The sequence below is a fragment of the Chaetodon trifascialis genome, chromosome 5, assembly GCF_039877785.1.
Source record: "Chaetodon trifascialis isolate fChaTrf1 chromosome 5, fChaTrf1.hap1, whole genome shotgun sequence".
Classification (NCBI taxonomy): domain Eukaryota; kingdom Metazoa; phylum Chordata; class Actinopteri; order Chaetodontiformes; family Chaetodontidae; genus Chaetodon; species Chaetodon trifascialis.
In genome coordinates this window covers 17,916,272-17,929,241 of record NC_092060.1, presented here as the reverse complement: position 1 = coordinate 17,929,241, position 12,970 = coordinate 17,916,272, and the positions used below count along the sequence as shown (strand labels likewise).

Here is a 12,970-nt window from a genome sequence, read left to right as displayed (position 1 = left end):
TATCGTTTTTTTATTTTTCTTGAAAAATAACACAAATAACATAAAGTGAAAAAGGCGTCTGAAAATAATTACAATGCTACAGGATTCCCGTTTTGATACTCGAAAAAAAGGAAAACACATTTACACAAAAGTATATATTTATATACTTATATTCATTTGAGGGGATATGGACAGGAGTGGTCTGGTAGGAGACCTTTGATACAGAAACACTACACTTGAAGGGAACAAAGAAATTTGCAACACCCCACCCAAACGAAATCAAACATCTCTACATTGAATTGGATTGAATTTGGTGAAAAGTGGATACTCACATTTTTCATCCATGAAAAGAAAAAGGTGTATCAAAGGGGGGTGGGGGGCAGTTTCATCTAGAATATTAACACTTTTGCTCTAAATGTTGTCTCTGTACAAAAACAAAGCAAGAGGAGTTTGGAAATAATAGCACCTGAAGTCTAACGGTTGTTTGAAGATGCACCATTGAATGACACCCAATCCTTGGCTTATCCGTTACACCGAATGCAACCCACCCTCTGACAGGGTGAGGTCTTGTTGCCATGTCGATTGCCGTCTCACACTGTCTTTTTACCCTTATATACCAACCACTCGATGTCCAAGTAAGCTTATCAAGTATGCCACAGGACTACTGTTGCACCCAAGTGCCTTAATAAGCAAAACACGACCATATGGTAAACACAGGCCCTTCCTGTCACCCACTTTGTAAGTCATGAAGTGAAAGACCCGTCACCTTAAGTTGTCTTAAAGAAAAATTTTTAAAAAAGCATAGATGTTGTGCATAAAGCATAGGTCGTCAAACAACTTCACTTCTGCTGCCTTAGACCTGACAAAAAAATATCTATTTGGAGCACCCAAAGGTAGCTGAAATCAAATGAGTTCCAATTAGTCAGATGATAAATAAGACTTTATCAGCCAAACAGAACAATGCAGTTCTACCCCGAGGATGAGGATGGGAGTCAAGACTGGAGTCTGTCCAAAGAAGAGCTCAGCACCTGGTTATCCACAGGCTGTGTAGGATACAGCTAATTACTTGCCCTTGTTCTCCCACTCCCAGCAATAAAAAAAAAAAGACTTTTTGCTGTTTCCATGCAAGATTATATCCCAAAAGAACAACAGAATAAAAAGCTCCTGAGTCTCTTTTTAGGTACACTGGAAAAACTATTTGTATAATGCTGCAAAGAAACATTGCTCCAGCTGAGATAACCCCTTTCACCAAGACCAGTTAAGTGAGTAAGCACTCCCAGTTTAGACCCCACCCCTCCTTTTATGTGCTGCAGGTGCATGTGAACTTCCCTGCCTGCCTGTGTCCTTTGTGTCACACAGATTCACATCAGGATCAGCTCTCTTGCCTTTGGACCTCAAATCACCTCTGCAGTCAGAGGAGGAGGTGGTTTAGGATATCCTCTGGATCAGTTTTTCATCTGATAGGCAGTAGAGCGTGTTGACCGACAGCTCGGAGATGAAGGCTTCACACGCCTTGCGGGAGACGCCTTTACAGCCTCGCAAGTCGAGCAGTGAGATGCAAGAGAGGCGGCGGAGATACTTCAGACACGTGTCTGTCAGTTTACTGCAGCCTGGAAAAGAAGCAGGCACACAGACACATCAATACTAGTGAAATAAAACTAATGTCATGTAAAGTGTGTGTGTGTCTATGCTCCTAAAAATTTTGTTCTGTGTCTCCCAGATTAGCCATTCAAATCAATCTCTCACCTCCGAGGTTGAGTTCTGTGAGCGTGTTTCGGGTGGACGAGCCCACTGCAGTCAGCAGGTTGATGGAGTTGTCGGTGAGGCTGTTGCAGTGGGAGAGGTCCAGTTTTGTTAAATGGGGCATGTGGCGGATCACAAGGCGCAGAGTGGAGTCGCTGATGTCCAGGCCTGCCAGTCGCAAACACTGCATGGTCCGCAACTGACTGCGATTGTCACAGCCTGGAATAGAGGGAAGAAGAGGAAAAAATATATTGATCATTTCTCTTTTTTTTAGCTCTCGCAAAGGAATTAATGAGGAAAAATGCAAAATGGAAGTAAAACAAAAAGGCAAAGAATATAAAGTTGGGAAAAATAACAAGACACGACAAGACAGAACCTGTAGCCTCTGAGGCGCCTCTTTCCTCACCTGGAGGGGTGACGAGATCCCTGATCTGAGGGTCTTTGACCCCGTCTGCATACCGCAGGTCCAGAGAACGGAGGAGAGGGCAGCCCGAGGAGCAGAGTGCTGAAATAGATGACCAGGAACAACCTGCCACCATCAGATCCTTCAGGCCTGTAAAATCAACAGAAGCTTGGGTTGTTTGGTGTCAATGGACTGGTTCAAAATAAGGACACAAACAAGCACTATCTCTGTTCAGGGTGTTCAGGTTCAGCAGCAACAGGAAAACCTTAAAAACTAAAATGTCTTTTTTTAGAGCACCTAACTCATTTGGTGCAAATGCTGGGATTTATACAGTTCTGAAATATCCCATTAAGTAAAGGTTTTATTCTAATTTCTATTTTATTTTGTAACACTTTTTGTAACATTGTCCAGAAACATACAATATAAAGTTTGAAAAGGTGAAAAGAGAATGAAAAGAATGCATAATCTTTTTAATTACATGATTCTTTTTGTTCATAGTGTCACAATTATTGACCATATTGGAAATCAATAAAAACTGGATTAAACAAAGAGAGTGTTTGTTTGCATGTGTGTATGTTTCCATACCAGGCAGGCGGCCAACCAGCCAGTTCAGCTGCTTTTTAGAGATGTTGGTCCAAGAGAGATCGAGTGTGACCGGCTGTCTCTTTATGATGCCTGTCAGGGCCTGAGGAGTAACGGTGCGTTTGATGCTCAGGTCAATCCGTGCCCAAAGCCGCTTGTCTAAGCACCTGCACATAAGCACACACTCATAAATTACCCCCTGTACATGAACAAGTCATTTTTTTGGACCAGGCTGTAAACATGTTTATTTCTGCTGTAAAGTTGGGCATTTTAATACGGGGGTCTATGGACACTGACTGCTTTTAAAGGCAGCTTCAAGTGAAGATCAGCTGCAGAGAGCACATTAACTGGAGAAAAGACAAACTTTTCATTTCAGCTGTTACAGAATTAGTGTTAATTAGCTGATCTGATCTGCCGCCACTGATGTTTGCCATTTTAACTGGTGAAAGTGACAGACATATCAAACTGAGAAGCCCACAACCTTTATGTTATCCATTGTTCTTTGCTAAGAAAAACAAGGTAAGGTGAGACTAAAGGTTTGATAAGAGATTAGAACCCTCTCAAAATATATACATCAACTGAAAGGTCTTGTCTTACCATTTGTACCAGTTCTTGCAAACAGCCATGCAGACGCAGAGATCTGCTCGACTTAAGTAGCGGAAGACAGACACCCACACCTCCCTCTCACAGCCCGGTCCGCTCCCGCCGTTCTCCCTGTCTGCCTCGCTCCCTCCCTCCTGCAGGGCGGACAGAGGGATGCGGAGATGAGGAAGCTCAGTCGATGAAGAACAGGAGGCGCCATTGCTCATTTTAGCTGGCCTGCTTGGCTTTGTTCTTTTAGAGGCCTCCGCCCTCTCTGGGTGGGAGGTACGAGTGTCTGTGTGTCCACTGCGGGTGTGTGGTGGTGTGTGCCTATTGGGGTGCTGATCAGGACAGGGGCCACGATTTCTAATGGGGGGTCTGACAAGGGCTCTGGTTTGGTTGTGTATTGTGGAAGTGGCAGTTTGAGGAGCAACCGCCTCCAATTTGGGGACAATTGCTGATGGGTCCTGCTTGGCTCTGGTTGGCTTTTGGAGTGTCACTTTAAGATATGAGGGGTCTTTGCCCCCCGTTTGACTGTCCTGCTCCATCACCTCCTCGTCATCCTCCTCCGCACCATTTTGGTTGGACACCTCACTCCCTTCCCCATCTCTTTCTTTGGCTGCTCGTCCTCCTCGCCTTGACTGTGGCTGGTTCTCTTTATCCAGTCCCCTCCCACTGATCTGCCCCCTCTCCTCTTCCTCATCGCTGCTGCTGCTGTTGGTGCTGCTGCTGCTGCTGTCCTCGCTCTCCTCCTCCAACTCTTCATGGCTTCTTCCACTTCTGATTCCTCTTCCTGCTCCTCCTCCCCGCAACCTCACCCCTCTTCCCCTTCCTCTGCGGGGCTCTCCCTTGAGCTCAAGTTCCAGACCAAAAGACTGCTGCTGCTGGAAAGACCCTGTCCCTCCTTGAGAGCTGTGGTAAGGGGAGCCACTCGCCCAGGTGGAGCTCCGGCCTCTGCCCTGAGATAGTCTGCTGGTTGGAGAGCGCAGCCGGGACAGCAACCTGGAGCCCAGCAGTCTTGGAGAACGATCTAGAGACGACTGTTTCTATTGAGAAGAAAGAGGACAAAAAGGACTTGAATGAAACTACCTCCTGGAATAATACCACATATACACTTGAGTATTATTCAAATGCAAAACAGAATCAGTGCAGAAATAAGAGAATTTCTTACTGTTAAGAGTTTGCTGCGCTCCAGTTTTATCTGCAATAAATAGAAAAGAGGTTGGGACATGAGATAAATGTCTAATAGAGAGAAAACACACACACACACACAAAGAGCTTTTATCTACTATTTTAAGTCTGAGAGAGATCATATCTGAGGCATCTATCAAACCAGTTTCAGGGTGCAACTTTCATCAAGGTAACACTTTTCAATCTTCAATGTCAAAAGAGAACAAAATAGGGCTCTGTGTAGATTTCTTACTAGAGGACCAGCTGAAATTTCAGTATATTAAAATCTTGTTGCTTTGTAAGGCTTCTAAAACTGAAACTTAAGAACTGGAGTATCACTAATGAAACTGTCATGTTCATTTAAGAACTTGTTAGGACATGCGTACATGCTGAATTGTTCAAATGCTTTAAATCAATGCATTTTCCCCACGGTGCAGAAAAAAGAACTGCTCCTACTTGCTTTTGATCATTAAAGCAATGGAAAATTCAAAGCACGCATGTAAATCTGGTTAAGCTCTCCATCTCACCCTCTTCTTAAGTCTGAGTTCCAGTGCACTTGCTCTTTTGCGGTTCTGTTGGTGCTGCAGTAGCAGTTTCTGCGAAGGTGGCGGTGCTGTGGGATGTGATGGGGGTCTGCTGCGTCTGCCTCGTTTCGCCCCGTCACCTACACCAATGCCTTCCCGGTACGCAAGTTTGGACGGCGGTAAGGAGGTCGAGCCCTCTGACTCCTCACTGTCTTCATCGCTGGAAGACTGGTGTGGGAGAGACAGGAAGGGATGGCAGGTGGGGTTGAAGGAGAAAGGGTGGAAGTTATTGAGAAAGGAAACTTTGCTGGAAAAAGTGTTCAAGAATTTAATGAACAGAGAACACAGAGCGAGAAACAGAGGGGAAATGAAAGTGAAAGGTGTGTGTGTTTGGTACCTCAGATGCTGAGTCTCTGCCTTGGTAACATTTGGGACATTCCCAGCAGCTGGGCAAGTCCTTATTGATCTTCCCCTCACCAGGTTCCTGGAACACAGTTAGAGATTTGAAATAGTAATCACCATGTCTGACCACAGCTTTGTAGGCAGCAAAACAAACCATGCAATCACTGGGTAATGTTTTCAGTTTATAGCCTTCACTATGTCTCAAACAGATTACCTTAATGCATTGACGATGGGCAATCTGCGAGCAGACAGAGCACTCCATAAGAGAGTAAGTGCTCGGATTTGATTCATCTGATTCCCCTTCTCCACATATGGCACATCGCGCTGTGTTCGGCAGGGCAGGCTGGAGGAACCAATTAATGTTAAATAGTTCTTGAGTTGTAAAAGAACATAAAACAACATTGCATTCAACAATAGCAATTTAATGCAATTTTGAGTTGCCGTCCACAGACACAGAGATCACCATGCACAGATGTATAGCATTACTTGCTTCCACGCACACACACAGACAATGAGGAGTATTCCCACTCACCGCTAGACACTGTCTCATGATACAGCTCTTCTTCATGCGTCCAGGCCCTCCAAACTTCCTCATGTCGTGGCAGTAGTGGCAGGTGCCACACTCCTTCCTGCAGCAAGCTGCACAGCGCTTACATCTCACCCTTCGGCGCCTCAGGGCAGAGATGGAGGAGCGTTTGGTGGACCTCTGACCGAGAGGCTTGTGGAGGGTGGGGCCCAAGCGAGGACGGTAAAGGACAGGGGGAGGAGGAGTCGGGGGCTGGTACCATGTTGGCTGGTATAAGGAACATCAACAGGAAAGGGAAAGAAAAGGCCGATGAGTCGGACTGATTATGTATTTTATCTTACTTAGCAACACCGACTGTGTATTTCAACATCAATTATACAGTAAGAAAAGAAGGTTAAAGACAATTGATGCACCAAATCTAAATATCTCTCAAACAGATATAATCATCTACACAGAAGTGTGTTGTTATGTACTCCCAGCTAGATGGAAGTGTGTAAAAATTTGTTCTCTTCTTACCCTTTCAGGCCACCTGACAATGGGCTTTCCAGTGTAGGACAGCTTGGGGTTGTCATTGGCATGCTCCTTCAGAAGAGCCTGGACACATGTAGAAGAGAAAATACTAAATATATCTGGATCTGGATCAATCATGGCATAGCACCACACAAGCTGTAGATGGATGCAAACTGTGTAATATGTGTTTGAATACAGTGTAGCCAAAGTGAGTTCACTGTGAGACTAAGTGCACAAGGCGACACCCACCCTCATGTCGTTGAGCAGGGCTGTGGCGTCCCTGATGCCTGCAGGGACACACTTTTTGTGAGGTGGCAGCTCCTCCAGCTTCCCTAAGAGGTTACACAATCCCTCCAGCTCAAAGGTAGTTAGCACGTGCTGAGGGGTGGTAACTTGAGCCACCTCTTCTTCTTTGACTTCTTCCTTGAACTTGATCGTCTCGTTTTCATTGTCACTGTCAACTCCATTGGAGGTGCCATTCCCGCTGTGATCATTCATTTCAAGGTCAGCCTGGGTCAGTCCTGAGGAGACAGAGAGGACACGATAGTTGACGTTCGGGTCAGTAATGGATTAAGAAAATGGATTTAGAAAATTAGTACAGCCATGTGTTCTTGTGTTCATCCATCCTCACCTATGCCTAGGGAGTATTTTTGGAACTCAGGAGTGAGGTGGGAGATGTTGGTCAGACAGTAGAGGTATCTCTCCAGGACATACCAGCACATCTCATAGTAGAACGGGTAGCGGAACTTTGGTGGCACCTAGAGGAAGAGGACAGAAACAGATTAGGAAAAATATTGTTGAATAATTTGTGCATTTTCGAGACCCTGTTCAGTCAAATACCACCGTGAGACAATAAAAAAATCCACTCTACTTCTTGAAGGTAAGTTTTTTTAATACATAAACGCATTCTTGGACTCAGGTGTCCAGTTACTACATCAAAGAAGTGGGAGGCATGCATGGCAGTACAATTACTTAAACTTCATTATATGACTACTCATGTTTAGTTGTATGTATGGTTGCACCAATCCAATGCTCCAGATCAGTATCAACAATGATGGGCATCAACCATGACTCGACCAATCCACATTAAATATAGTTTCTTGTGAGTATCATTCTCAAATTCAGTGTTTTCTCTATCAGATAATTAATTTATTCCCTGTAAACTGCAGCTGAATTTTCAGTGCTGCAGCAAAGTCCTAGACTCAAGTTACCCTTCATAAAAATTACTCTCCTGAGTTTTACTCTGTGAGGTACACAGATTTGAAATTTAAGATAAATACAGCACAGGTATCTGATTGTTACTCAGTTACCCAGAGTTAAGATATTGGAATTGGTAACAGGAGCAAAATAAATAAATAAATAAATACAGTGCTTCCCTTCTTCATGGGTGTTAGAAATTCTCCGAATCAAAGTGACATTGTTGAGAAAGGATTCTCTCAGCACAGTTTTTCTACAGTGAGTAATTCCACAGAATAACACTCTGAATCATGCCTTGCATAATCACAAAATATGAAGCTATCATCAACATGTGTCAAGAGGACAGTTATATATAAACAGCAGTAATAAGTCTACAGTGAATGTGAGGTGCTGCTTACCCGTGTGCGATCTTCAATGCTGTAGATGTTGAGCTGCATCGGGATGTTAAAGCTGTGGAGGAAATTCCCCCCAAACACCAGAGTGTCCTCTGGTGTGTACACAGCATGGATCCACCCTGCAACACAAAAGACAAGGATGCTGGAGGGATGTCGTGGTAGAGACAGTGCATGCAACTGTGTCTGACTGTATGTGTCACTGCCCTATTACAGTAACAAACCTGATGGGATTATGAAGGTGTTGCCTTGCTTGAGCTCTATCCTCTGGCAGTCATGACACTTGTCTCCCAAGAAGATGTCTCCCTGTTTTCCTGATAAAACCCAGTTCTCATACATCTCCAGGTTCTGTGGTGTGGGTGGAATCAACCAGAAGACCTGCAGGGGTGATGGGTAAAAGACTGTGTATGTAGTCTGAGGTCAACATATACAGAAAGAAATGTCCATAGCACGAATGTGCATTTACATGTTGTTAACAGAGAGTTGAAAAGGATGGAGTGTTAGCCCTTGTGTGTCTTGTGTGTCAGGACACCCAAACTGACCTTTCCTCCCCGCAGGATGTGGTACCAGACTGAAGTGCCTCCGAAGTCAATGTGGAAATCTGTGAAGCAGCCCTGCACACTCATGAGACAGTACCTGAGACAAGGGGAGCAAGGACGGAAAAGACGATGTGGATTTTTGATTAAACACTGAGATTATGAATGAAATTGAACTAACTGATTCCCACTGATGTATGAGATGTGATCAGATTGGTATCATAACAATAGCACAGTGAAATTCATACATTTCTGATCTACTCACTTCTGTACTTTGGGATAATGCATATCTATGATAGCATTAGTGGAGTCTCTCTGTCTCTCTTTGAGATGTCGTGGCCACATGTTGTCCACCCAGTCAATAAGGTCCACCTGGATAATTAGAAGAAAAGTATATAAAACAGACAATCAAACGGTCTGCACTAACCCCAAGACTGTTAATGATAACTGACACCACTTTCTGTATGTAGGCAAATGTCATTACTGTGATCAAGCCAAAGCTCTATAGCCCCTGAAGCAGCAGTTGTTGTCAAACTGAGGTGTGAAATCGTGTGAAATTGTGTGAATTCTCACCGAAGCCGGTCGTTTGACCAGGTTCTCTAGCCTGGTGTGGCTGAATTCCAGGCTGATGACATTGTAGAGTTTTTCTCTTTCTGATGGCGGCGTCTCATAGTAGCGTCGCCACTGAGCCATTGACATCTCGATTCCCTTCTGGGTGTTCACATCCATCACATCCACAATGCGTCGACTCCCTGCAAGAGAATAAGAAGGGGTTCAACAAGTGAGACCACTGTAATTACATCTAAATTCATTGCCCTTAAAAGTATTAAATACTCATGTGTGACGCCCATTATTTTTGTTACAAATGCCAAGCTACCACAGCCCAACCAACACTGGATTTCTGATGACTTGACTTGACATTTGGGAGTTTAATAAATCCAATAACAATACACTGGCTGATAGCAATTTTTTCACCACTTAACATAAACAATACGGATCCTTCAGATGTCTTTTTGTTTTGTTTTTTAAACTTGTCAATGCTCTCTGGTGACACTTTTTCTAAATTATCTCAGACTTAGTTTAGGATGTCCCCCTGCTATTTCTTGTCACTTATCAGTCAGCAGTTAACTAATACCGATATGTCATCTGATTTATCGTTAACCTCCACCAGCAAAAGCCATTTGGTGAGTTAAATTTTGTGTAAAACTGGATAAAATAGTGACTTACCAACAAACAACTTGACATCACTCACACTGAAATCGGGGTCTGGCATCCTGTTAGAGAGAGGCAAAGCCTTGTAATTTATTTGTACTTTTTTTTTCCTAGACACACAGTCAAACACATTTATTGGCACTTTCTATTAACTCATTTAAAACTAAGATAGAATATTATTATACATTATAATAATTAAAAAATAATAGTATGTGTTCAGAAAAGAGTAATCTGTGATTAAAACAATAAGAAAATGCTACTTACTGTATGCCAAGGCCATCCCCTGTCTCAAACACAATGGGGTCCCTGAGCCCTTCTCTCTGGATGTATTCAAATGTGAAATCTAGAAAGGAGACGCACAGACACAGTTTATCCAATCAAGACAACGCTGAATTCTGCAGCATTAAGCAAGACAGCACGTAAAATAAACAGCTGGCATTAATTTATTTTACGTGGCATTAGTTATGTTCAGGTATGGTTTTATTGAAATTATATTCCAAAACTTTCTTTCAATAACTCGTTGAAACCTCTCACCTTTACCCTCCATGTGTTTGATCAAATCAGAGTTAAACCTGACACACTGCAACTTTTCGTCCAGGTCGAACGTTCGTTTCCCTTCGATTTCATCATCTGAGATCCCGTCGTCCTGGTAGCGGCGCCGTGTACCTGTGCGCTGGGTACAAAAGAAGGTTTCTGTTAACCTCTACATCAGACATGAACAATGTGATTTGTAGCAAGCAAGAGAGAGAAGGCAGGAGGAGAGGAGCTGGAATAACTGACAGCAAGAGATATGGGATGTCTTACTGCATGACATGACAGCCATGACAAAGCTGAGTTAAAGCAGCCTATCGGAGAGACAGCGATGCTGATGTCAACATCTCACGTATGTAAACGGTTACAAAATAAAAGGGAATTTAGGGATATGCTTGGTAAGAAAAACATGAAAGCTGTAAATGTGCTCTAACCCACAACCTGCAAGACAACTAGCATCACATCAATAATTTTTCACCAAACTCCTCATATTATGAAAAATCAGCGACTGAGTGACTGGTCCTCAGATGCAACCAAAAGAAAGCTCGTTTGAATCTAACATAGATGCAAAAATGCAACCTTGCTTAAAGTATTTTTAAAATGTTCTTACTGGAGTCTAATTGCTAAGACATGAGGTGACACCCATGGGAGCTGTCCCTTAAATCTCAGTGATAAAAACGAACGAAAGCTGCCATTTCTGACAAAGCTAATGCTTTCACCCAAGACAAGGATAAAATCACAATAAATCAATCCTCGCTGATCAGTCAGCCAGATACCACATAAGTTCATGTGGGAACCAAACAATACAGCATTACAATAGCAGGGGTTAATCTTCCACACACTGCCCCCCTCCTTTTCTCCCCTCCTGCCATTCATCCTATGCAGAACTGCCTGGCTAGACAGATGGATCAAGCACAACACCCCCGCTCTCAGATCTCCCCACCCCCATCCATTTACCACAAATGTGGTATTATCTAAACTCTGATGCTCCTCACTTTCATAGCCAAGGGCTGCACAGTTCATATTTATTTGCAACTTAAAACACTTCAATATTATGAATGCAACCCACACTGATGTTTTTACATAACATAATAAAATGATTATGGGACTAAATTAATTACAACTAAGCAACAATTTACTAGTCTTATTAAGTTTTGATGTGTTCAACAAACAGGCCTAGACGTTCTTTCCAAAGCCTATCAAGACCGGTAAGAAAATAAGGCCGAATAACATACATTTAGATATCAATATTAATGACACCACTAGCATCAGTATTTATCTGCCAGAGTACACACTAGGAAGTATGAAAGCACTGGATTAATTACTTTACAGCGAGGAGATAAAATTGCAAGGAGGTGAAACAAGGTCACACAGCACAAATGCTGACAGGTTAGACAGTGAACTTGACTCTTTCTTGAACCTAGACAAGTTCATTACCCTTATTATGGTGGTACACACAACACAGAAGACCACTGCCATCACATAATGTGCCAAAAGAAAGTGGGCCATAACAATCAAGCACAATGATTATAACACATATTGGTTGGTGTGTATTAAAAGGGCTAACGTCACGCACAACTTAAGATAAAACGCTTATCTGCTGCATTGTAAACATAAAACAAGTGTTCCGGGGAGCTAAGTTAACAGTTTGGCTAAGTTACTCACCAGGCGTTTGCTGTACCGTGTATTAGGATCCTCCATCATGTCTAGAAAAGAAAAGCAAAGTTTCGAGAGTTACACTGATTAAACAGCGAATCGCTGTTAAGATGTTTCTGTGTTTTTACATTTTGCCGGACAGAAACACACACCTCTCTGCGCCTAGCTAGATAGCCCTGCTAACGTTAGCCAACAGTGTTGCTTTAGCCAGCAAGCTAAGGTTGGCAACACAAAACATTTACGTTGAACTTCCGTGACTGTATGAAGACAAGTGCCGGCTAGAGTAAGTACCTTTTAACAGTAATATTCCGAAACAATGTGTCCATTAACTGGCATTATTTAGCTTGCGTTATCGGCTAACGTCCACTAGCTCAGCTGACAATCCCCTTTCATAAGTCGTCGGCTAACACTGACGCTAGCTAGCTAGCTGACATTAGCTTCTATACGGCAGTTGTAAGCTTCTTTATCATTCCGTTACCTCTGCGCTTTAACTCCTTTTAGCCGTAAGGTTAGTGGTCAAAGTAATGTTTCCCAATTAGAGCGTCTCAGGCCTCTCAGTAAAGTTTCTCCCCATGTTATGTGATAACAGCTGTGTATATTGTTATGTTTATTATTGTGCGATAAAGTTAGGACGATTCGACGCTTCGAGCCGCCATTTTCAGCTGGTCAAAAAACACACACATACACGCAACCCCCCCCCCCCCCCCCCCCCCAAAAAAAGCTCATGACCCAACCCCCTATTTAATCCACTGCTCCGATAAATTAGCATAGAACTACTCTGATTGGACGCAGCATGTGCTATTTAAACAAGATTAGAATATGTTAATTCACAGGTGCGCTTGGTTTGTTTTCCCCGGTTTGACGGTGGGAGGGTGGGATCTCTTTTTTTTTTTGCATTAATTCTAATTCTTAAAGAAATATTCAGATTATTTAGGTGGTATAAATAGCAAGCAATCAACAATATAACATAGTACACTACAAAGTCCTGCAAAAGTACAGATTATTAGCAAGAACATGTAAACCCA

At 43.0% G+C, this 12,970-nt stretch overlaps 1 protein-coding gene across 1 annotated transcript; it reads right to left on the bottom strand.

Annotated features, from left to right (window-relative positions):
* Window positions 1-20: 20 nt before the first annotated feature.
* On the bottom strand, window positions 21-12,657 carry kdm2ab (lysine (K)-specific demethylase 2Ab). The gene is made up of 23 exons (XM_070961972.1): window positions 12,424-12,657; window positions 11,955-11,995; window positions 10,293-10,431; window positions 10,023-10,101; window positions 9,774-9,820; window positions 9,120-9,298; window positions 8,812-8,918; window positions 8,553-8,646; window positions 8,235-8,388; window positions 8,017-8,132; window positions 7,053-7,179; window positions 6,671-6,942; window positions 6,428-6,505; window positions 5,918-6,178; window positions 5,600-5,728; window positions 5,381-5,467; window positions 4,987-5,211; window positions 4,461-4,490; window positions 3,305-4,335; window positions 2,711-2,874; window positions 2,129-2,275; window positions 1,726-1,941; window positions 21-1,589 (listed from the first exon to the last, which is right to left on the bottom strand). Exons 2-23 carry the CDS (start codon window positions 11,991-11,993, stop codon window positions 1,408-1,410), a joined length of 3,903 nt encoding a protein of 1,300 aa, XP_070818073.1. The 5' UTR covers window positions 11,994-11,995; window positions 12,424-12,657; the 3' UTR covers window positions 21-1,407.
* Window positions 12,658-12,970: the final 313 nt, after the last annotated feature.